General features: G+C 37.6%; 1 protein-coding gene across 1 annotated transcript in view; it reads right to left on the reverse strand.

Annotated features, from left to right (window-relative positions):
* The window catches only part of C7 (complement component 7), a 48,187-nt gene that overhangs the window by 7,725 nt on the left and 18,503 nt on the right, over positions 1-21,959 (reverse strand). The window contains exons 8-15 of the mRNA XM_013018497.1: positions 20,963-21,206; positions 17,565-17,675; positions 14,097-14,263; positions 10,389-10,617; positions 9,481-9,652; positions 8,500-8,587; positions 5,471-5,603; positions 1,649-1,840 (exon numbers count right to left, since the gene is read on the reverse strand). Coding sequence (XP_012873951.1) covers positions 1,649-1,840; positions 5,471-5,603; positions 8,500-8,587; positions 9,481-9,652; positions 10,389-10,617; positions 14,097-14,263; positions 17,565-17,675; positions 20,963-21,206 — 1,336 coding nt within the window. The remainder of the gene's footprint in view (positions 1-1,648; positions 1,841-5,470; positions 5,604-8,499; positions 8,588-9,480; positions 9,653-10,388; positions 10,618-14,096; positions 14,264-17,564; positions 17,676-20,962; positions 21,207-21,959) is intronic.

Consider the following 21,959-nt stretch of genomic DNA (forward strand, 5'->3'; position numbering starts at 1 on the left):
ATGTCACTGGTCTGTATATTTGAAATGGTTACAAATGGTAAACCTTCATATATTTTACCACAATTTTTATAAGACTGAATACTGAACCAGTACTTTATTTTTTAGTCCATGTTTTAAAACATAAGCTTAGAAGGATGATAAACTTGGGACTCTTTTGAATATGCCATTCACTTATTTTAAGGGTAGTTGTTATTGTTTTCTACATCTTCAGAAAAACAAATAGGCCTGAGAAATATCCTTAATTAAAGCCAACCTTAATAGAATTTTCTATTGAGTAGGAGGGAAGTCCTATTAAATTGTGCTAGCAAATGACTGAAACAGATATCCCAGAGAGACAACTGTATCTCTTTTGGAACAAAAGTACAACCTCATCAACTATCTATTGTTCTTGTTCATCTTAGAATTGTACAGACAGGTTCATTAATTCACATAGCTCAAATAAATATATTTATGTTTTGGTGTATATCAAAAACAAAGCAAATGTCTTCTAATGGGGAGCTTTGACGGCCCAGAACCTATCAGAAGTGGCATGGAGGGTCTCCCTTGAGACCTGCTCTCCTTCCACCCCACTGTTGCTCATCTATCATCATGGCCCAACTTTACAATCTGTACCATAGTACTCCCAGAAGCCTGCTCTTGCTTTTAGGTTATAAACATCTGTTTTACCTAAGACTATCTCTAATAGAATCTAGTATTCCTTCTTCACTAGAAAAGACCAGAAAAGCATTGAACTAAAAATCCCTCAAGAAAAAAAAGTCATGAAATAATACAAATTAGCATGCAAATGAGCTTGCTTTCTTACCTGTTTTTAACTATTAGAAACATATTTCCATTATTAAAATATAAGCAAAAATTTTAAAATAAAAAATAAATGTAAGCAAAGAAGAAATAGGAGGGCACTGTGTGAGAGTTTTGTCTTCTGGTTTGGTTTTGGGGTTGGGGTAGTACTGGGATTTGAACTCAGGGTCCTGTGATTGCTTGGCAAATGCTCTACCAACTGAGTCTCAAACCCAGCCCATAAAAGGGCTAAGCAAATAATCTATCTTATTTCAGATACCTCTAAAAAGAAATCATTTGAGATTCTAAACCCTTTCCTATCTTAGTGCTTAAAAGAGTTTTTTCACATCCCTGGTGTTTAAAATATTGGATTGTTGGTTTTTTACTAAGAGCACCTTTATATACCACAGTACAAATGTCTAGTTTGCAGCATTAAATTTATATATAACTATAAATTCTATAAATTCTTGATTTTAGTAATTCAATAAACTCTCTGAAAGTCCAGAAATGTAATATTTAGAATTTTATATAAACTGTTCACTCTGTACTTAGTAAAAGTACAGGAAAAAAATCAGTAGAAAACCTAAAACCCAGCTTTTAAAAAGCATCCTAACAAAGCTAATCTTTAATATGGAGTGTTTAAGTTCGATACTTTAGAATCCATCATGAGATGGCCGTCCCCGCGTTTCATGCCTATGTGCGTGCTGTGTGGAAAATTCTGTTGCACAGTCTTCAAACTGTCCCTCCTCTCCTAGGCTCAGGATGAAAAGAATGACTCAGAGTGACAGTGATACCATGGCGTAAAGGCCAACACAAGGACTCTGGCTCACTCGAGCACAGATGTCCTTGAAGAAACACAGACACCACTCACCTTTGTGGACACACTGGACGTTGCTCATCTCAGGACTCCACTTAAGACTGGAGCCGCAGAGAAACACTGAAGGACCTTTTAAGGACATGCCACCTGAACAGGAAAGAGTCACCTTCTCACCAACTGTGTAGAAAGGTTTGTGGGGATGACTCTGTATGCTATTCGGCAGTTCGGGTAGAACACAGGAGAGTTCTAAAAATAAGAGAGAACACCATTCAAGGGTCATTGCTTTCCCAAGCCATTTTTAACAGCTTTTAATGATGCTAATAACTATTTTACTTTTTCAGTGCAGAAGAGGGAGAAGTGATTATTATACTCTTAGAGGGTGGAGGGAGCGTGGATCCTGACATGAAATTGACCAATGAATAACTATCACTCCTGCCCTCAAAGCAGTGTGACAACTTATGAATAAACTTAGGAAATTCCCAAGGCACAGTCTGCTGCTAAAATCAGTCTTCATAGCTGCCACCTGTCGCGCCAGTTTGTGAAGTCCCAAGAGCTGCCTCATTCACATAGCACAACTCTAATTAGATATGATCCTCTTTGAAATTTTCAAAAGACCTATAGCCTTGCAACCACAAAAGTCTTTGGTGTTCTTTGGTTTCCCATCTTTATTCTTCCTTACTCAATTAAATTCATTGGCTCAAATCTTCTACTTCAAAATAATATGCAGAGAAATATGCATAGTTATAGAGGTCATCATGATTTTTTTAGATTCGTCTCAGTATTAGAGCACCTGTCTGGAATGCATAAGGTTGGGGTTCAATCTCCAACACTGAAATAAAACCCATTTTGCAATCTCTTTAGTGAACTTCAAACAATATTCTATAAACTATTGCTTTATTTATGTCATATGTTTTTTCAGAAACTTCATTCATTCATTTATTTAAAAACAACACTTATTAGGTACCTGTATTTTGCTAAATGTGTTATACACTGAAGAAGATACAGCAAAACACAAGGCTCAAATTGTGCCTTCATGCTGTGCTAATATCTATCATTGGACTTGTTTGCATCATGTCAGAATTGTTGGTTTCACTAATCTCTCCCCTTCCAAGACAAATAAATCTGTACAAAATTAAAAGAAAAAATGTTTCTGTGGGGGCTGGAAAGGTGGCTCAGTGGTAGAGCACTTGCCTTGCATGACTGAGGCCCTGGGTTCGATTCCTCAGCACCACATAAGCAAAAAGAAAAAAGCCGGAAATGGCGCTGTGACTCAAGTGGTAGAGTGCTAGCCTTGAGCTGAAGAGCTGAGGGACAGCACCCAGGCCCAGAGTTCAGGCCCCACGACCGGACCCAAAAAAAAAAAAAAATGTTTCTGTGAGAATCAGAGAGCCACCCAACTAGTTCAAGTCTGAAGGTCCAACATTCCAGAACAAAGGGAAGTTGAAGATGGTGATGACATTTGCTAATGCTGGCCTCCTTGAGGTGCTGGTAAATTTGAAGGGGAAAATAAATGGAAATAATGAAAAAAGCTCAACTGGGGACAAAAAATGCTAAGCAAGCAAAACTTGGGATCCAGCACCATAAAAAATGAGAAATCCAGGTTAGGATGTCCATACTTTCATTGGGATCTCCTAAGGGATAGGTACATCCTTAGAATAAAGGTAGAACAACTTGATTGCTTGCCAAAAACAAGACTCATCTCCTCTAAAGGAAAGTAACATTGTCCAAAGCCTTAACTTATATCTCCAATTTCTTATGCATAAAGTATAGAATTTAGTCAACATTTTAATCTAATAGTCAAAAAGACAAAAGATGTAGCCTCTTCCGTAGCACATATATGCTAAAATTGGAGTGATACAGATTAGCATATAGAATAACATGCAAATTCATGAATTATTCCATATTTTTTTATTGACTGAAATTCAACAACAAAAAAGGTAATAGAGCTGGAGCCAGTGCTCAAGCTTGTAATCCTAGCTACTTAGGAAGCTGAGATGTGAAGACCATAAGATCACAGTTCAAAGCCAGCCCAGACTGGAATGTTCATGAACTCTTATCTCCAATTAATCACCAAAAAGACCAGAAGCAGAGCTGTAGCTCAGAAGTGGTAGAGCACTAGACTTGAGCAAAAAAGCTCAGGACAGTGCCCAGGCCCTGAGAATGGCACACACGCGCACGCGCGCGCAGACACACACACACACACACACACACACACTATCAATCAACATAGAAGAGATTTAAACAACAAAATCAATAGATATGGGTCTTCACAATTGGCAAAGATAACGACAAGATGGTGACTTTCAATTAAGAATTAGAAAGTATTCATTGAAACCCCACTGTACTGTTGCAACAATGAGAAGTACAAGTTGTCATGTCCAAAACGAGCTTTACAACGTCAGTGGGGGGGGGGGAGGAGAAGGATTGGGATTGGGGGGGAAGGGGGAGGCTGGGAAGGGATGTGAAGGGTAAGCAAAGGAGGAGGCTGCAATGCTTGGTAAGAAATGTATACATTATCCTGCCCATGTAATTGTAACCCCTCTGTACAGTATGTTCACAAATAAAATAAAATAAAATTTAAAAAAAAAAGATTTTTTTTATTAACCACTCTTTTTTTTTTTTTTGCCAATCCTGGGGCTTGAACTCAGGGCCTGGGCACTGTCCCTGAGCTTCTTTTGCTCAAGGCTAGCACTCTACCACTTCAAACACAGCACCACTTCTGGCTTTTTCTGTGCATGTGGTACTGAGGAATCGAACCCAGAGATTCATGCATGATGGACACTCTATCACTAAGCCACATTCCCAGCCTTTAAAGAAATTTTTAAAATTTAAAGAATAACTAAGTATTTTTCTAAAGCAGAAAAAAGTATAGTATCTAAAATTAAAAATGAAATCTAGGAAATAAATCAACAGAATTATTAAAAGAGTAAGTTAAATCAATAGAAAATATTAGAAAAAGGAAGAAAAAGAAAGTTTTATACACATATGTATATAATTTTTATATCTTCTGTGTATACAGCATATATACATATATGAATATCCCTATCAGAGTCTGATATATATATATATATATGATCCTATATATGTGTATAAATAGGGTCATACAAACACACATACACATACACACACACACATACACACATATATGATATATACGGCTTTCTTCCTAAAGAGCAGACAACTGATTTTTGGAAAATATATTCCTCTAGCTTTGTCTATCTACTTGCTGAGCAAACATATTCCAACTTAGATAGAAGCCATGATTGATGTTATATGATCAAACAGAATGACCAAATAGATAAGCAACTCTTAATCCTATGATTATATCTAAACAGTATACCATCCAATGTGCTTAAGGATTAGTAGGATAATCAACTCTAGTAATTGAATTGTAGAGTACTCTGTTTAACAGAGTTAGCACCCATCAGGAAAGAATGGTTAAATCACTGTGGTAACATGCATCTGTAGGAAGGAAAACTGCTACAATTATAAACCGCAATGTGAGAAAGTCAAAATAAGTATGTATCATCCTATTAAATAGCAAAACAGAAACCAAAAATAAATAAATAGATTTTTATGTACTGGTTATCTTAGCCTGAAGACCCCTTCTAATTTGCACCAAGAACATTAAAATTGCAATAAAATTGACGTCACTGATTGGGGACATAACTAGCTAGAGAATCACTCCTGAGACATAGATGGAATCATATCAGCCTTTCAGAAGAAGAAGGTCAAGACACAGGGTATATATATGGTAGTTTACCTCATCATAGTTGGGGCTAACATGGGTAGATATTTATCTTGACTCATTTGTTTCTTATTATTTCTTCATTATTCTCCTATCTAAAGTTACATAGTACAACCAAGGCCACTCACGCTGGCAACGCATTTCCCCAACAAGCCACTGTAAATCTTGTCCACATCTGGCAACAGGATCTCCAATAAGAGAGTATCCTTCATTGCAAGCATATACTATGTTTTTCCCAACAGGAAATGTGGCACCTTCTCCCTAAATCAAAATAAAGGATGAAGAGAAATATAGTTTGTCTGTTTTGTACTACAAAATAACTCTCTGTATTATTATTTGCCCTGTCAATTGGTTTGTTTAAATCATCGACCACTGACATTCAAACAATTAATTTAGAAAATTGTGGTTGAAACTTTTTTCTTTATATAGTCCTATTAACAACAGCAGTGCCATTGATAATTGAAATAAAGTCATTAATGCCACGGTACTATAATGTATAGATTGCTCCTAAAAATACCAAGATCTACACGAAACAGTTTCTTAAAATTACTTTAGTTGAAACTATTCAAACAACATCTTTCTCTTACACTTTTAGAAAAAAAGGTAATTTGGGGGGTAGGAGAGTGTAGTGGTGGAGATGGGAGGGCAGGGATGGGAGGGGAAAAACAAAGGAGGAGGCAACAATGCTTGATAAGAAAAGTACTCATTACTTTGCTCATGTAATTGTAACCTCTCTATATGGTATTTTCACAATAAAAAACTCGTTTTTTTAAGAACACACAAAAGAAAAGAAAAGAAAAAGGTAATTTATCATCCGATTCTGAAAGTCCTCTCATGTTAAGGTATTATGTGCTGTTCATTAATAATATGATATAATACATGCCAGCATAAACACACAGGAATGTCTAAATCCTAACAACAGCCTCAGAAAGTTTGTTCTCATGGAGGCTTTAAGGGAAACATAATATTGACCTTCTCCCACCTCAAGCTCTTACTCCAATCTGTAAGGAAAGATGCATTGCTGCGGGTGATCAGTTGAGGGTACCCAACAGCCTAGAATTTGAGGAGATAAGCTCTTACAGATTAAGGTGTGAGCCTCTTGGGGATAATTACGCTTATTTTGGATTGTTCTTGGTTCTTTTCCTCATCCTCTGGCTCTCAGCTGCCTAGGGACATGGTGAAAAACCTTGAGTTTGGAGCAGGAAGGGTTTGGAACTGGTACTTATATTGGCATTTTTCTAGGAATTAAAACAACTCTTCCTGGTCCCTTCTCTCTACCATTCCTGCTAGTCCTTTCCCACAGAAATTGGCCAATGACAGGTGGCCCAAACTGATGTCAAGCTGTGAAGAAAATCAAGAAGATCACATGTTTGTCTATGAGTCTAGCCTCGGGATCTTCCTCTACCTAGGGGACTTCTAGTGAGAATAGCTTAACTTTACACTGTCCAAACTTAGCTCTCTATCAGAACAGTTTGTAACAATTAAAAAGTACACTCTTGGACAGGCACTGGGGCTCATGCCTATAATCCTAGCTACTCAGCCAGCCCAGGCAGGAAAGCTCACAGGACTCTGATCTCCAATTAACCACCAGAAAACTGAAACTGGCATTGTGGCACAAGTGGTAGAACACTATCTTTGAGCAAAAGAGCTCAGGGATAGCACCCAGGCCCTGAGTTCAAGCCCCATGACTGACAAAAAAAGTACATTCTCAAGCTCTACACCAAGACTACTGAATCAGCAAAGTGAACAGGGGGCAAGTAACAGTCTCTATTTTTAAGTTTACAGGGTGACTTTCTTTATGGTCAGTTTGTAGAAGAGCATTTGAAAACCCTGGCTCCTAAAAAGGCACCATATATTCTAAAGTTTGGTATGAAAAAAGCTCTGGTTTGCTACGGTTTGTATTTTCTGGGCCTTATTCTCTAAACATGTTATATTCAGGAACTGCATGGATTATGACTGACTGTAGTGGAACAGAACAGGCATTAAAAATGTTAAATCCCTATGTTTGCATCTTCCCTTCTCTTCATTAGTCCCTCTCCCTTTCTTTCTTTTTTTTTGTCAATAGTGGGGCCTGAGCTCTGGGCCTGGGCGCTGTCCCTCAGCTCTTCAGCTCAAGGCTAACACTCTACCGCTTGAACCATGGCGCCACTTATAGCTTTTTCTGCTTATGTGGTGCTGAGGAATCGAGCCCAGGGCCTCATGCATGTGAGGCAAGCGCTCTACCACTGAGCCACCTTCCCAGTCCCCCCTCTCCCTTTCTATTTCTCATTCTCTCTTACATTTGGTGAAACTTGTATAAACTCTCAGTGACTGTATGCTCAAAGACCTGAAACTTGAGAGTTAAGTCCTTCATTCAAAAAATAGAGCTGGCGGAAGTGGTGTTGTAGCTCAAGTGGCAGAGCACTCGCCTTGAGCTGAAGAACTGAGAGACAGTGCCCAGGCCCAGAGTTCAGGCCCCATGACCCACAAAAAAAAATAGAGCTGGCAGAATTAAGAGTATATTAATGAACTATATCTTCTTCATGAGTCATGAAGAGACTCTGGTAAAATTTGGGGCCAAGGCTTCATCATAAGACTAAGAACAGTCTTTACTCCTAATGTTGCAAAGCCTAATAAAGTCCCTTCAATAGCTGGTGATAGTGTTTCAATAGCTGGTGATAGTGTTTCTTTCTGAACAAGAAAATCACTCAAAGTACAGTGATGTGTATGTCATCAGACACTGCCTGAACAAACTATTTGCTGACTCCTGGAATGAAATACTCATCACAAGTCCATTTTTTAAAATATTTTTCTCAGTGGCAAGAATAAGAAAAGTTCTTTAAGTTGAAGAATTTGTTCATAGACTGGGACTCTACTGTTCAGAATGGCAAGGCTGAGTAGCTTTCCAACAGGATTATATTTCTTATTCAGTGGGCGGCCATATTGATATCCCATTCAACAGAAGCTTGGGAGATTTTTCCTTCTTCAAAACTTCAATCCTCTTGGACCACAGAAGGAAAAATACACACTAAAAGCCATCAACACTAAAACTAAAATACAAATACAAATAAGAAATATTTTAGCACTTTTTCATCAGGAACGCATAAAATAGATTCTGGTCAGGTGGCAAAAATAAAATTTGAACAGTACAAAGAAAAAAGTATCTCATGTAACTAACTTGAACAAATCCATCTTTTAAGGAAGGAGGTGGTGGACAAAATTCTTTTGGACTCAAAGACAAAGGAAAACAATGTGGTTCAAGTAATCTGTAAGAGAAAATCGGTTAATGTGGTTGTTAATACAGTTAAATATTTGTACTATGCTGAATTTTTCCCTTGTGTCAAAGGTACATAAATAAAAAGTACAACTATGTTCATGAGGTACTTATCATTTTCAGAACCAGACACATGATCACATTCTATTGTAGAAAATTCAAATATAAACTCATCCTCTAAAATGCAATAGTTTAAATAGCTACCCAATCAATAATAAGAAAAACAAATAGAAAGAAAACAAAAAGAAGGCCTTTGAACAAGGTATGTGATTTATAGAGTTTATCTGTTTCAGAACCTACTTTTTTTCTTGCTATTGGATTCTGAAATTCCTTTAACACAGAATTATTTCTGTATCGGGGCTGAGGGCCTGGCTCAAGTGTTAACGCTTCAGTCTAGCAAGTATGAGGTCTTGAGTTCAAACCCCAACACTGTCAATTTTTTTTCAATGTAAAATTAAATTTGTAATGAAAATAAAAGTAATTAAGAGTTAGGGATCCTTAGAGATGTCACAAAATTATTAAACATATATCTCATTGAGTTAAATTGCAGCGAGTTAACTTTAAATCTTTCTAATGCTGCCATACGTTGCTCCATGCTTACTGCAGAGGGCGCTGTGCTTCACATAACTGTGTCTTGGTTGGTTGGCTGGTTGACAGGTTGATCTTTAAGTACTGGACAAAGGAGTTGCCACCCAACAAAGCGTTTTGTGAATACAATGCTTCTTGGTTCATGTGACCCCTTTTGAACATTCTCATCCCTCCTTCCCCCTCACCGCCCTTTCCCTCACTATTTTTAATTGTGTAGGCTATGCATTGCTTTTTCCTTCTTTTTTAACTGCATTCTCCCTCCCTTATCTCTTCGTGCATCAGTCTGGTCTCCATTACCGCAGATGCTCCAGCTCCTCGGCCTGGCAGGGCCTGCTCTCAGTTGTTTCGCCAATACAGGCCTTTCCACCCCCGCTAGGAGGTGGGTTATTGCATTCTCGACTCCTTGTTTTCTTCCCTTGAACACAGGGACCCCAAGTGGTCCAGCAACTCCAGCCTCCATCAACCCCTCCTGTAAGAGAGAAGCCCTTCAGTAAACTCTGCCAGAGGAAGACTTGGAAGCTTCGAATGCTGCCTCCCGTTAGTGTGTTTACGATGGGGGAGAGAGAATTCTGGAATCTGATTGCCTTTTCTCTGCTCCCTGAGGTTTCCTACAACAGTCAAAACAGGATGTCCATATTAAGGCTATATTTGTGCTGGGGGTTTTATAACTGCTTCAGAGCACATTCATGGACATTTATCTTTACTTCTCTCAACAAGGAAGCAAGGTGGCCAGGAAGTATGACCATTTCCATTTAGTAGACATGGCATCTCAAAGTGGTTCAATGCAGTGCTTCTTGGTGCCATGGCTGCCGATAGCCACATCCAGATGTTAACTTGGTCTTATCACTTAGTCCAGGTGCTTTTGGTATCCCAACAGTCCCTCAATAAGACAAGTATGTTCCTGTATCTAAAACACTGGCTTGGTGTGAAGACAATATAACCTACAAGGTCCTCTCAATTGTCAAATCCCAGGGCTGGTGATACATAAAGTGAGAAAATGCAGTAAACAGAAGAAATGTCTCTAATTCACCAGCTTTACCACCTTCCAGCATCCTTCTTCAATCTACTTGGCCCATCCTGGCCTCCTTCTACCTCACATGTGTCTTCACTTCTTCACTCACAAAGCAGTGCATTTTAGGGACAGAGGAAAGGGTCATTTCCTTGCCATCTGTCTACTGTAACGAGAGAAAAACTAGCACACTGACCTGCTTGATTCCCTACCAGAACTCCTTGCTCACATGCCACGCCAAATGTGTATGGTTTGCAATGACACTGACACTGGGTCCCGGCCACGGTGGCTATGCCACCATTTTGGCAAGGCTGACAATGGCAGGGGTCCGATTCATCCAGATACTCCTCGAGAGCCCGTTTCAGGTACAATCTCTTCACAGAAGCACAAGGTACTTCCTTTACCAGCTCATATAAAGGTGTCAGCTACACATGTAAAGAAAGAGAGAGTTGTGAAGCTCAGAGATTTAGGTGAGAATGTCTCTTTTCACACATCGACAGAAGATTCATTCAAACAAAAGGAAAACCACTCACAGCATTACAGTAGTCCCTTGGCCCTTAGAGAATATGTGCTTTTCCTATATGTACATACTTAAGATAAAATTTATTATTAAACATAAAAGAGATTAACAACAATGGCTAATAATAAAATGGAGCAACTATAACAGAAGTTTTAATCTATGAATTATTTCCGGAATTTTCCATGCACTATCTTCAGACCACAGTTGACCTAAAACTAAGGAAAGTAAAACTACAGATAAAGGGTGACTGCTGTGTAATTGTTTACTGATCTTATAAAAACAAAGAAGGCGATTCACTGTCTTTGCAACAAAATTATAACCTAGGAAATATTAGAATCCAGACAGAATTTCTTGTATCTTATGTGTATGCATGAAATTAAAACATTAAAAAGAAGAAGAAGAAACCACCATTGGCCACCAGTGGTTCACATCTGTAATCCTAGCTACTCAGGAAACTGAGATCTGAGGATCACCATTCAAAGTCAGCCCAGGCAGGAAAGTCCATGAGACTCTCATCTCCAATTAACAAAAACCCGAAGTGGAGCTGCATATCAAGTAGTAAGGGAAGGAAGGAAGGAAGAAAGCAAGCAAGCAAACACACAGAATATCCATTTTCTAGTTAATGGAAGATTATCTGCAAGACAATACATTATCACTGCCCAAACAGGATGGAAGAAAAAGAAATACATTTAAATTACATCAAAGAAACAAGTGTTATTAAATTTAGAAGTAAAATTTCTGACTCTGAGAGATTCAATATCTCTTTGGTGGAGACCACAGACTCTTTCCTGGAGAAATTTATAACACATAGACATTATTACTCTGTGTGGATTATTTCAGAAACTTTGGAGCTCACAGATGTACTGGCTAAATTTAAACAGCCTGAATTCCCAGGAGCAAAATGGCTCTGCCTTGTGACATGGCCAGTTTCTGCAGTGTGTCTCATCATGGGCAGGTTTTTAGATTGTCACTCTAATATCACTAACATATAATTGGGAAGAGGCTCTTAGAAGTACCTGCCCTTGACTCGTCCTTTGCTTGCACACCTCTGTTCTTTCCCTGGTGCCTTCTTGCCCAGGGAATACATTGGGTCTAGGGTGGCTTATGGTCCTGTATGGAAAAGCACGTCCTTGGGTCGATGAAAGAATCCCTGTTTTTCCCCTCATTGCTAATTTAGAATTTCTCTATAGAATGTCTACAGCAGTAATGATGAACAAAGGTAATCTCCAACATGAATGGTGGCCTCCGAGTTTCCAGGAACATCATCTACGGTGATTCCTACCTATAATCCAGGTAAATAGGTGAGGCATGAGGATCATGAGTTTCCGGTCAGCTTGGGATATGTAGCAAGACCTTGTCTCAAAAATAAAACAAAGACCATCCAGGAAAAATTCACCCTGCACTCCTTACACAGAGTCTAATGTGTGAATGCAACAGCCAGAAGGTTCTTGAGGAGCTGTTGTAGTTTTTTGGGTTGGGTTTTTTTGTTTATTTGTTTATAAAATATGGACAAGTATCTTAATTGTTTAAAATTAGGTTTTGCCTGAGACATAGCTTGATTACCATGGAAATGAAATAGATCATAAAACCAGTCCTTCTATAGCATTCATTTTGAAAATGTGAATTGCTTCTGTTGAGATTGACAAATGAGGAAAGACCCAAACATATTGAATGTTTTGCCTTTTCTTACGTACAACCTTATGTCCAAGAAAAATAGGATGTACATAGAAAACCACATGCTGCTGAACTAGTCTACATAGCAATACATGAACTGAACAGGTAGAAAGTTACCTCAAACATCTGCGTTGATATTTTGTGTATTATAAACTACATCCATTCATCTGGTATTACAACTTTCCATCAGATTTCTAATTTCCCTTCTTCCACTTCCTGTTAACTCACAATCTGAAACCTTTCCTGTAGCCTTTTTCTAGGCAGTGTATTATATTTATTGTAGCATGGACTCATTTCTTAATAATTTAACACGTTGTAAAGCCAGGCTACCTAGTCAAATTACAGAAACAACAAAGATATCCCACAACAGAGTAGATTAAGCATATATCCATATGTATACAGATATATGAATATATGTGCATCTATGTGAATTTTATTCCACCATGAGGAAGAAGAATACAATGTCATTTGCAGGGAAATGGATGGAAAAAATTAGGGTTAGTGAAGTCAGTCAGGCCCAAAGAGACAAATGGTACATGGTTTGTTTGTTTGTTTTTTCTCATATGTGGAAGTTAGATCTAAATTGTAAACATATATAGAAACATATACAGGACCATATGTATATCTACACAATCAAATTGACTAAGGTATGGTATACCTAAGAGTGCATTCCAATGGATTTAACTGAACAGTTAACTGACAGTTTAACAAAATGAATACCAGAAAGTTGAAACGTGTTTTGCCTGAGGTGGGTAGAGTTTAAGGGGAGAGGGTAGATGAATGGAGAGAAGGCTAGGTGAGTACAATCATAGTACTCAATGTGAAAACAGAATAAGGTAACTTGGGAGGATGGGGGGGGTGGGATAGATTCATGGGAGAAGGATATTTTTTTATATAATCAACATTACAGTTGGTGTTTCTTTTTCTTTTTGCAGGGAAGAGAGGTGTTTTTGTTTTCTTTTGTTTTGTTTTGTTTTGTTTTGAGTCAGGGTCTCACTGTATAGCTAAGCCTAGGCTGACTACAAATTTGCCACCTTGCTGCTTCAGCCTCTCAAGGACTAGGATTAGATGCATGCATGATGATGCCCAGCAGATCAGATGTCTTTGAATGTTATGTCTCCTAACTCTAGTTTCCTATAAGTCCTTCTCTCTTTATCGTGCAATTTTGCATAGCTGAGTGCTTTTAAGGAATATATGTGTTGTGCTCTACAAAAGAAGCTACTGAATCAATAAAACATCCCAAATTATGCCAGACAACTTGATATTATCTGAGTTTACAAGAATTCAGGAGCCCATGAACCATGACCACAGAAAAGAAGGTGATTGGACAAATGGAAGAGCAAAAAGTCTACATTCCTTTCTCTTGTAAAAATCAAAAATTAAGTTTAAAACTGTAAATTTTCTGAATTAGAAAGCCAAAGGAAATATAATCAAATTTAGGTCAAAAGTTAAAAATGCAAAAGTTAAAAATTTCTCTTGGGATTTACAAAACATTTAACCATCAAAACACAAATGTGAATTCAGCAGCTAAAATACCTTCTGTTTCCTAGTATTATGTATGCACTCATTTTACTATATGAAGCATAATTGGAATATAGAAAATGCTAATTATAACCAGTTCTGTTTCAGAACCCTGATTTCATTTCATTTCATTTCCCAATGAAAATAAACATGACTGCTTCCTACTGTTTTAAGCGGAGCATCACATACCTTTTGTTTTATGACTTGGGGAAGATTAGTCACCGATTGTGCCCAGGCAGAATATCGCCTTTTGTTTCCAGCAGGATTGTCCAAATCTAGGAAACTAAGACCAGCTACAAATGCTGCTTCTCCCCCTGTGATAAATGGGTCTCCTCGCAGCACATTGCTCTGGGTTCCTACAATGAAGAAAACAGGTGAACTAAGAATCCACAAATAAGATGAAAATGAGAAAAGTCCGCAGAGTATTTTTTTAATGCCACCAAACTGCAGGGCATTCTAGGAAAAGCAAAGCCATTGAGACAGTAAAAAAAAAAATTGAGTGATGTGGGGGTAGAGTGGACAAATAGGCAGAGCACAGATGATTTCTGTGTATCACTACAATGGCAGCTATGTGTCATTACCTATTTATCAAAACCCATAAAAGGTGCACCACCGTCAGCAACCCCAAGGTAAACGAGGGTTAGGTAATAATGACATGTTAATAATGGTTCATCACATGACCTCTTCTTTTTTTATTATTGTAAAGGTGATATACAGAAGGGTTACCATTATGAAAGTCAGGTAAAGAGTACATTTCTTTTTTAACAGATCCACTGTTTGACAGTAGCTGATATTACAAAAGTTTTGTTAATGTTTTCAATGTTCACATTTTGAAGGAAAATGTCATTCTTCCAAGATGCATCCTATATTTACAGGTAAAATATCATATTGTCTAAAACTTACTTTCAAATGGTCCTATAAACCTGACTTACATAATGGTAAACCCTCTGTGTATCACCTTTATAATAGCAATTAATAAGTGGTTCTAAAGCAAGTGCCAGTGGCTCACACTTGTAATCCTAGCTACTCAGGAGGCTGAGATCTGAGAATCATGGTTCAAAGACAGCCTGGACAGGAAAGTCCTCATGAGACCCTTATTTCCAATTAACCACTCAAAAACCAGAAGTAGAGCTATGGCTCAAAGTGATAGAGCACTAGCCTGGAGCAAAATAGCTTAGGGACAGTACCCAGGGCCTAAGTTCAAGCCCCACAACCCACAAAAACAAAAAAGGCATTTAAAATACATAATATATGCTGCTACATAATCAGTCCATATTATTTATATTATATATAGATATAGAAAAATGTCAAAATACTAATTGTTATATATAGGAGAAAGGTATATGATTAATAATCAGTATATTTTCCAACTTTTCTGCATGTTTGAAAATTTTTGTATTAAAGTGTTGGAGAGAAAAAATTTCCTTGTATCTGGTCTACTAACAATGAAACAAAAAGGAGCTGTTAATTAATAGGAATACATTACCTAACACATGATAAGTGTTCTGAAAAGTTTGAATGTTAATTGAATTCTTTTTTTCCATTTATATGCCTCATAATTTCAGAAATATTTTTATCTCCATTTATAACTGGTTCTTACATAGGTCATGACTAGAAATTCCTAATTGTACAGATCTCATCTTGAGTGATTTCCATTTCCTTTCTTACAACTGTCCAAATTTTGTGATTTCTCAAAGTGAGCACATTGTACTTTCATACAATGAGAAATTATGAAAGCCTGATATTTTTAATAAATTACCTGAGTGCTTCCTCACCTTCATTGCTAGTTATGGCTTTGATATGCAAATAGGTATCTTTTAAATGTGGTGCATGACAAAGTTTAGGCCCAGAACTATGGAGGACAACCAGGCTGCAGATTTAACCCCAAGTATGACTAATTGAAGAACATCTCAGAGAATAAGCCTTGGAATCAACATTCTAATAGGCTTCCCAGAGGGATCTTGATGTGCACCAAAGTTTGAGAATCATCACCCTATCATAGCTGCTTCAAAACCACAGTGTAACAAGCAGTTTCTCTCATGTGCCTCTCCAGACTCTCATCAGTGCTCTGCTGAAAAGGGCAGCCCAAGGTTAACAGTGAAGCTAGACTATGAAACTAAATGTGCTGTGTTTTTAGTCCATGTCTGGTTCTCAGTAGCTATGAGCTTGAACAGCCTTATCTGTGCCACAGTGCCCCTGTCTGTTTAATAGGTAGGAATTAATTAGTAATGCCTATTTCTTAGGTAGGAGGAATACATTGGACAGCATGTGAGAAAAAAAAATATTTAAAATTGCATTGAATAGGAAATGGACTCTTTTCCTTGCTCATGTAACTGTGTAACCCCTCTGTACAGTAGCTTTACAATAAAACCTATATATTAAGAAAAAAATTAAATTGTGCTGAATACATAGTGCTTTGTTCGATTCAAATAACATAAAATTACTGAGCAGCCTTTAATTGCCAATGCAGCTGATGAAAAGCCTCATTTCCAGTTGTATGACCAGAACATTATTTTCCCTTAATTCAAGTCTTTCCTCTTTCACGCTGGTGGTACACTGAAGATGATTTTTGTACCTCAATGCCTGGATCAAGGTATGGCAAGTGAGTGACTACACAAACCTGGCTTCGCTACTCTGTCTTCCTCCTTCCTGTGGTCATTTACTGACATCTGGGGGTCCGGCTTCCTGCTGGCCACACACTTGCATCAGTCTTCACCCCAACTTCTGTCATTACCCAGGAGGACAGAAAGTCTAATTCTTCCCAGTCCATAGCTTCCCAGCATGAATTGAAGTCGCATTTCCTTCCCCATCACACGATGAATCTCTTCCTTTCATGGAAAGTAAATTTTAATCTCCTCGTCCAACAAACATTTTTTTCATATTTTTACTTGATTTCTATCATTGTGCTCTCTCTCTCTGTCTCTCTCTCTGTCTTTATCTCTTTCTCTCTCTCTCTCTCTCTCTCTCTCATTATTTTCCAGCTCTTCTGTTTCTTATCTTGACAGGTCATTCCTTTTCCATCTTTCTTCTTTCTCTACAACTTAGCCTCTGCATTCCTCCCTTGAATCAGACAGGGGCACTGTGGCACACATAGGGTGTTCAAGCTCATAGCTACTGAGAACCAGACATGGACTAAAAACACAGTACATTTAGTTTCACTGTTAACCTTGTGCTGCCTGTTCTAGAGGAAAAGAATTAGCCAACACTGATGAGGGTCTGGAGAGGCACACACAAGAGGGACTGGCTTGTTAGACACTGTAGTTCTTAATCACCATTCATTCCACTGTCATTTTTATGGAGGAAGAAAGTAGTATTCCTGAGAATACATTACAATACAGAAGAAATAGCCTGAACCGGGAATAATGTGTCACTATCATGATATAGGAAAGAGAGAGCAGAGGCAAATATGATCAAGTAAGACAAGCTAAGTGTGTTCATCTGTGTTCTCAGCAATTTGGGAGGCGTGTCCAGGTTGAACACAGGTGTTCTAGGCCAGGTTGAGCAATCTTGAGACACCCTGGTTCACAAACAAAACTAAATGGAAGAAAAATGCAAAGTAGAAACCCTGCTAACACTTCAAAAGTTATTGGAAAGTAAAAATTAGCCACAAAGGAGCTAGTGACTACTGTGGTAATTCCAGTCTTTCTTCTTGTTTACCTGAAGCTGATTTTAATGCATCTTCCAGTTCCTTGCATTTGGATCGCGATGATGTAAAGATAAACTTGAAATCAGAGGAACTGCACCCCTTCTCCTCTCTTGAACCTGAACCTGAGGGAGTGGATGCAAAAAATGTATTTAAATGTTCCTGGAATTCTTACTAACCCTCATTCATTAAGGAGTATTCCCACCATCTGCAAGCTAATTGTAATAATCACTGTATTGTTTTAAGAGACCTATTCCACACTATCTAGTTGTTCTCAATCTCTCTGCCTGCATTATCTTTAATAAAAATAATTTCACATAAAAATGTTGTGCTTAATTTCTGCATAAAGACCACCTTTGAGATGTACTCAGGCGTAGGAGCAAGATTGAGAAGTTGTCTCCTGTCACTGTGGCTGTTTACTGAAGAGTGATGTGATTTGTACATTTTCAAATGTTATTGAAGGGCCAAAGTTTAAAAAAAAATCTTAGCTTTTGTTATTATACTCCTATTAGCTTTAAGAAAAAAAATAGGGAGAGGAAACAGAGCCGGGCACCAGTGGCTCACGCCTGTAATCCTAGCTATTCAGGAGGCTGAGATCTGAGGATGGTGATTCCAAGCCAGCCCAGGCAAGAAAGTCCACGAGACTCTTATCTCCAATTAACCACACTCAGAAAACCGGAAGTGGCACTGTGGCTCAAGTGGTAGAGTGCTTGCTTTGAGCTGAAGAGCTGAGGGATAGCACCCAGGCCCAGAGTTCAAGCCCCACAAATCACACACACACACACACACACACACACACACACACACACAAAGATGCATTTCCCCATAAAAGCTAGGGGAATTCAAAATGGAAAAAACCCAAAGAATTATAACCAGCTTCGTAGGCTAGAACAAATAGGAAAACATAGGAATATAGTGACTTCCAGCCACTACTGGAGATCCCAAAAACTGGATTCTGATACTATTAGAATTCCTAAAATTTAATTTTACTGATAGTCTCTCTGTCATTGGCATCTGTGTTTTCTTATATCTCCTTCCTGTAACACGCAACCAAAGGATCAGGCCATTTCTATTCAATATTAAATAGCGTGTCACCAATAAAATTATGTAGGTAGAACAGAAAGATATAATGAGCTGGTGTATAACTCAGTGGTGGAATAAACACATAGCATATACAAGGCCCTAGGTTGAATTTCCAGCACTGCAAAATAATAATAATATATTTTACTGAAAATGTAATAGTACTAATATGTTTGACTAAACATTTATTTTTGATATAATTTTAACTAACTACATTAGAACAGTCTCAAGATTACTTTTTTATTTTTATAAGTGAAACAAGTATTAATTTAGATTTTTTTTCTCAGAAAGAACACCATGATGCATTGAATTGGTCTTTGTGAGTGTGATTAAAAATGATAAAACAAGATAATAAAGACTATGGAAGCCTTTATGGAGATAGAGTATAAACTAAAAGAGGAGGAATTTCCTCAAAAGAGGAAGTTGTATGTGGTTTTCTGTCTGCTGTAACAAAATAGTATATGTTGGTATAGATTAGCCTCTCCATCTTTTAGAAACATTGTGGGTATAAATAATATCACAGGGCTGGAAAGGTGGCTCAGTGATAGCGTGCTTGCCTTGCATGCATGAGACCCTGGGTTCAATTCCTCAGCACCACATAAGCAGAAAAGGCCAGAAGTGGCTCAAGTGGTAGAGCGCTAGCCTTGAGCTGAAGAGCACAGGGACAGTACTCAGGCCCAGAATAAAGTCACTGTTTTTATTGTATTTAAATTAGAGCTTTAGGAAGAGCATAAACTGCCCAGGAGTAAAATTTTACCCAAAGGAAAATTTTACCAACTTTGTTTTCATTTATTTAATCCTCTTCAATTTTTTTTAAATGTTATTATACACAGGGGCAGGGAGTGAAACTGTGTAAAACAACCTACTTGCCAGATTGATTATGTGAACAAATAATGACTGTCTTTGCTACAAAAGTCTATGTTTGAGCACTCATTTTAACTTATGAGGTTAGAAGAGTTCAAATTCAAGTGATATGTTATCTGTCAAAGAACTGGAAAAAAAAAAGACCCAGCTCATTTAATAGAAACAGAAACACATTATATTTCACCCATGAGGAAACACTACAAAACATGTCTGTGTCTCATCTAAAGAAATTGTGTTTTTCTCCAAGGCTATCACAGAATCCTGGCTGAAAAGCAAGACGTTGAAGTGACTTGGGATGGAGAAGGAAGCGTCCAGCCACAGGACAAAGTCAGGAAGGGGAAGGCTCCACACCAATCTCTCATCTGAACAGAAGGAGAGAGTCCTCTTCTCCATATCAAGCCCCTCAGAACATAATTCAGTGGTGGGATCTGGTTCTAACAAAAGTAGAGTCATTTAGCAGCACCAGGACATGGGGGAAAAGCTAACTGTGAAGCCAGTTCGATCTATGGTTTTTGTTTTTTGTTTTTTTGTTCTTAATATATATATATATATATTATATATATATATATATTATTGTAAAGATATTTTACAGAGGGGTTACTGTTACAGAGGGGTTAGAGGTAATGAGTCCATTTCCTCATCCAGCATTGTTACCCCTCCTTTATTTTTCCCCTACCATCCTTTCCCTCCTGACCTCCCCAACTCCTCCCTCCGCCCCCGCCCCCACCACCCAATCTCCAACCCCCTTGTGCATCTTATTGTTACAATGGTTCATCCTGTATCCTTATTTCAGCATTTTGTTATTTCCCTCCCCTCCCCAAATTAGAAAAAATGTGTATACAAGATGCAGGACACTGGAATCGACCTAGGTTTATGTAGCATCCTTATAACCTACGTGACCTGGAAGAGTTCCATGATAGCATAGTGTCTCTATCTCTGAGTGCACAGGAAAGGGGTCATAGTGCCCATCTCAACGAGTGGAAGTGAAGATTTCTGCTGGGAAGACATTTAATAACTTTCAACTACTGTTACAAGTATTAGGTAATAAGCAAACTGGTGATATTCAGAGCAAATAGTTTTAAAGGAAGTTTTAATGATAAGGAACAAAGGTAAACAGAACATGTATTTAAAACGCTTTCATTCCTAGAATATCATTGAGCTTCCTCAAGAAATACTCTTTAGTTTGAGAAACAGGAAAAACTATAAAGTATTCTAAAAATCCAACACTCTCTGGAGATAGACAACAAAAATAATGGCTTAACTCAGAGTATTATTCAAAGAGGAAAGAGACATTTCTTAAGCCATGTAAGAATTTGAAGACTTTAATAAATTCTTGCAATTTTGGAGATCTTTGCAATATAAATCTCCTTCAATTTTTAAAGATCAAGAATATCACTTACGTACATGATATTTCCCCTTCTTAAAATCTCTGAAATTCTTTTAGATAAAAAAAAATTAAATACCGTACCACTTTGTTTGATCTCTCCTGAGTCCACATAAAATATAACTCTGTATTCTCCTCCTAAGGATCCAGAGTGCAGATAATGTGTCCCATACAGGTCAATTAATCTTCGGTAGGCACTATAGTCATACAGAGAAGGTAGGTGGGAAAGTTCTTTCCAGAATGGCTCCGCAAGTTGTAAAGATTCTGGATTGTTATTAATGAATTGAGCCACTTCAACAGTATTCTGAATAACTAACAATTTATAACTCTGTGGGGATAGGAAGGAATGAAAGTTTTAGACAGAAGATTTTTTAATCATGAAAACAATTCCCATGTGCAGTATCTTTACAATGAAAATATATATTAAAAAATAAAAATAATTTCCTATCCAATGTTTCCATTAGGGTTCATCTCCAATCAACTCAGTCTTATTATTTATGAATTATGAGTTGCCTTCTGGGCCTATCCAAATGAAGTAACCTAGGGAATTTGGAAGTCTCAAATTGGAAAAATATTATTCCTTTCACATACCATCTTCAGTCTCTAATCCTCTTCAAGAAGAAAAACTAGAAGAATCAATGTCATCACTACTAAGCAATATCACAAATAAGCATATAAAATAGTGGTTTCCTAACATCTACACCTTGATCATAACTTATAAGCAAGGAGATTGAGTAATTCATCTCCCACCTATGCTAGAGCATTTACAGGTGAAGTTACTTTATAAAAGAGTCATTTTAAACACATGAAACACATTAACCTTTCCTTTGATGAAAGTCAAGATTGCTACACTATATACTAAATCCATTCCATACAACCAACATAATATAGAAATTATAAAAGTATTAACAAATCATATTATCACAGTCAGCATTTTAGTCATAAAACAAAATCTGAATTCCTTATACCTCCCTCATATGATTCACTATTCAAACCACTACTTTCAGAATGAGATGAAGTATACAGAATATAAAGATTAGCCTCATAAATTCTTCTAAGTATATACCAATTATTACAATGC

This window comes from Dipodomys ordii, unplaced genomic scaffold (genome assembly GCF_000151885.1).
Source record: "Dipodomys ordii isolate 6190 unplaced genomic scaffold, Dord_2.0 Scaffold41, whole genome shotgun sequence".
NCBI classification, from domain to species: Eukaryota; Metazoa; Chordata; class Mammalia; order Rodentia; family Heteromyidae; genus Dipodomys; species Dipodomys ordii.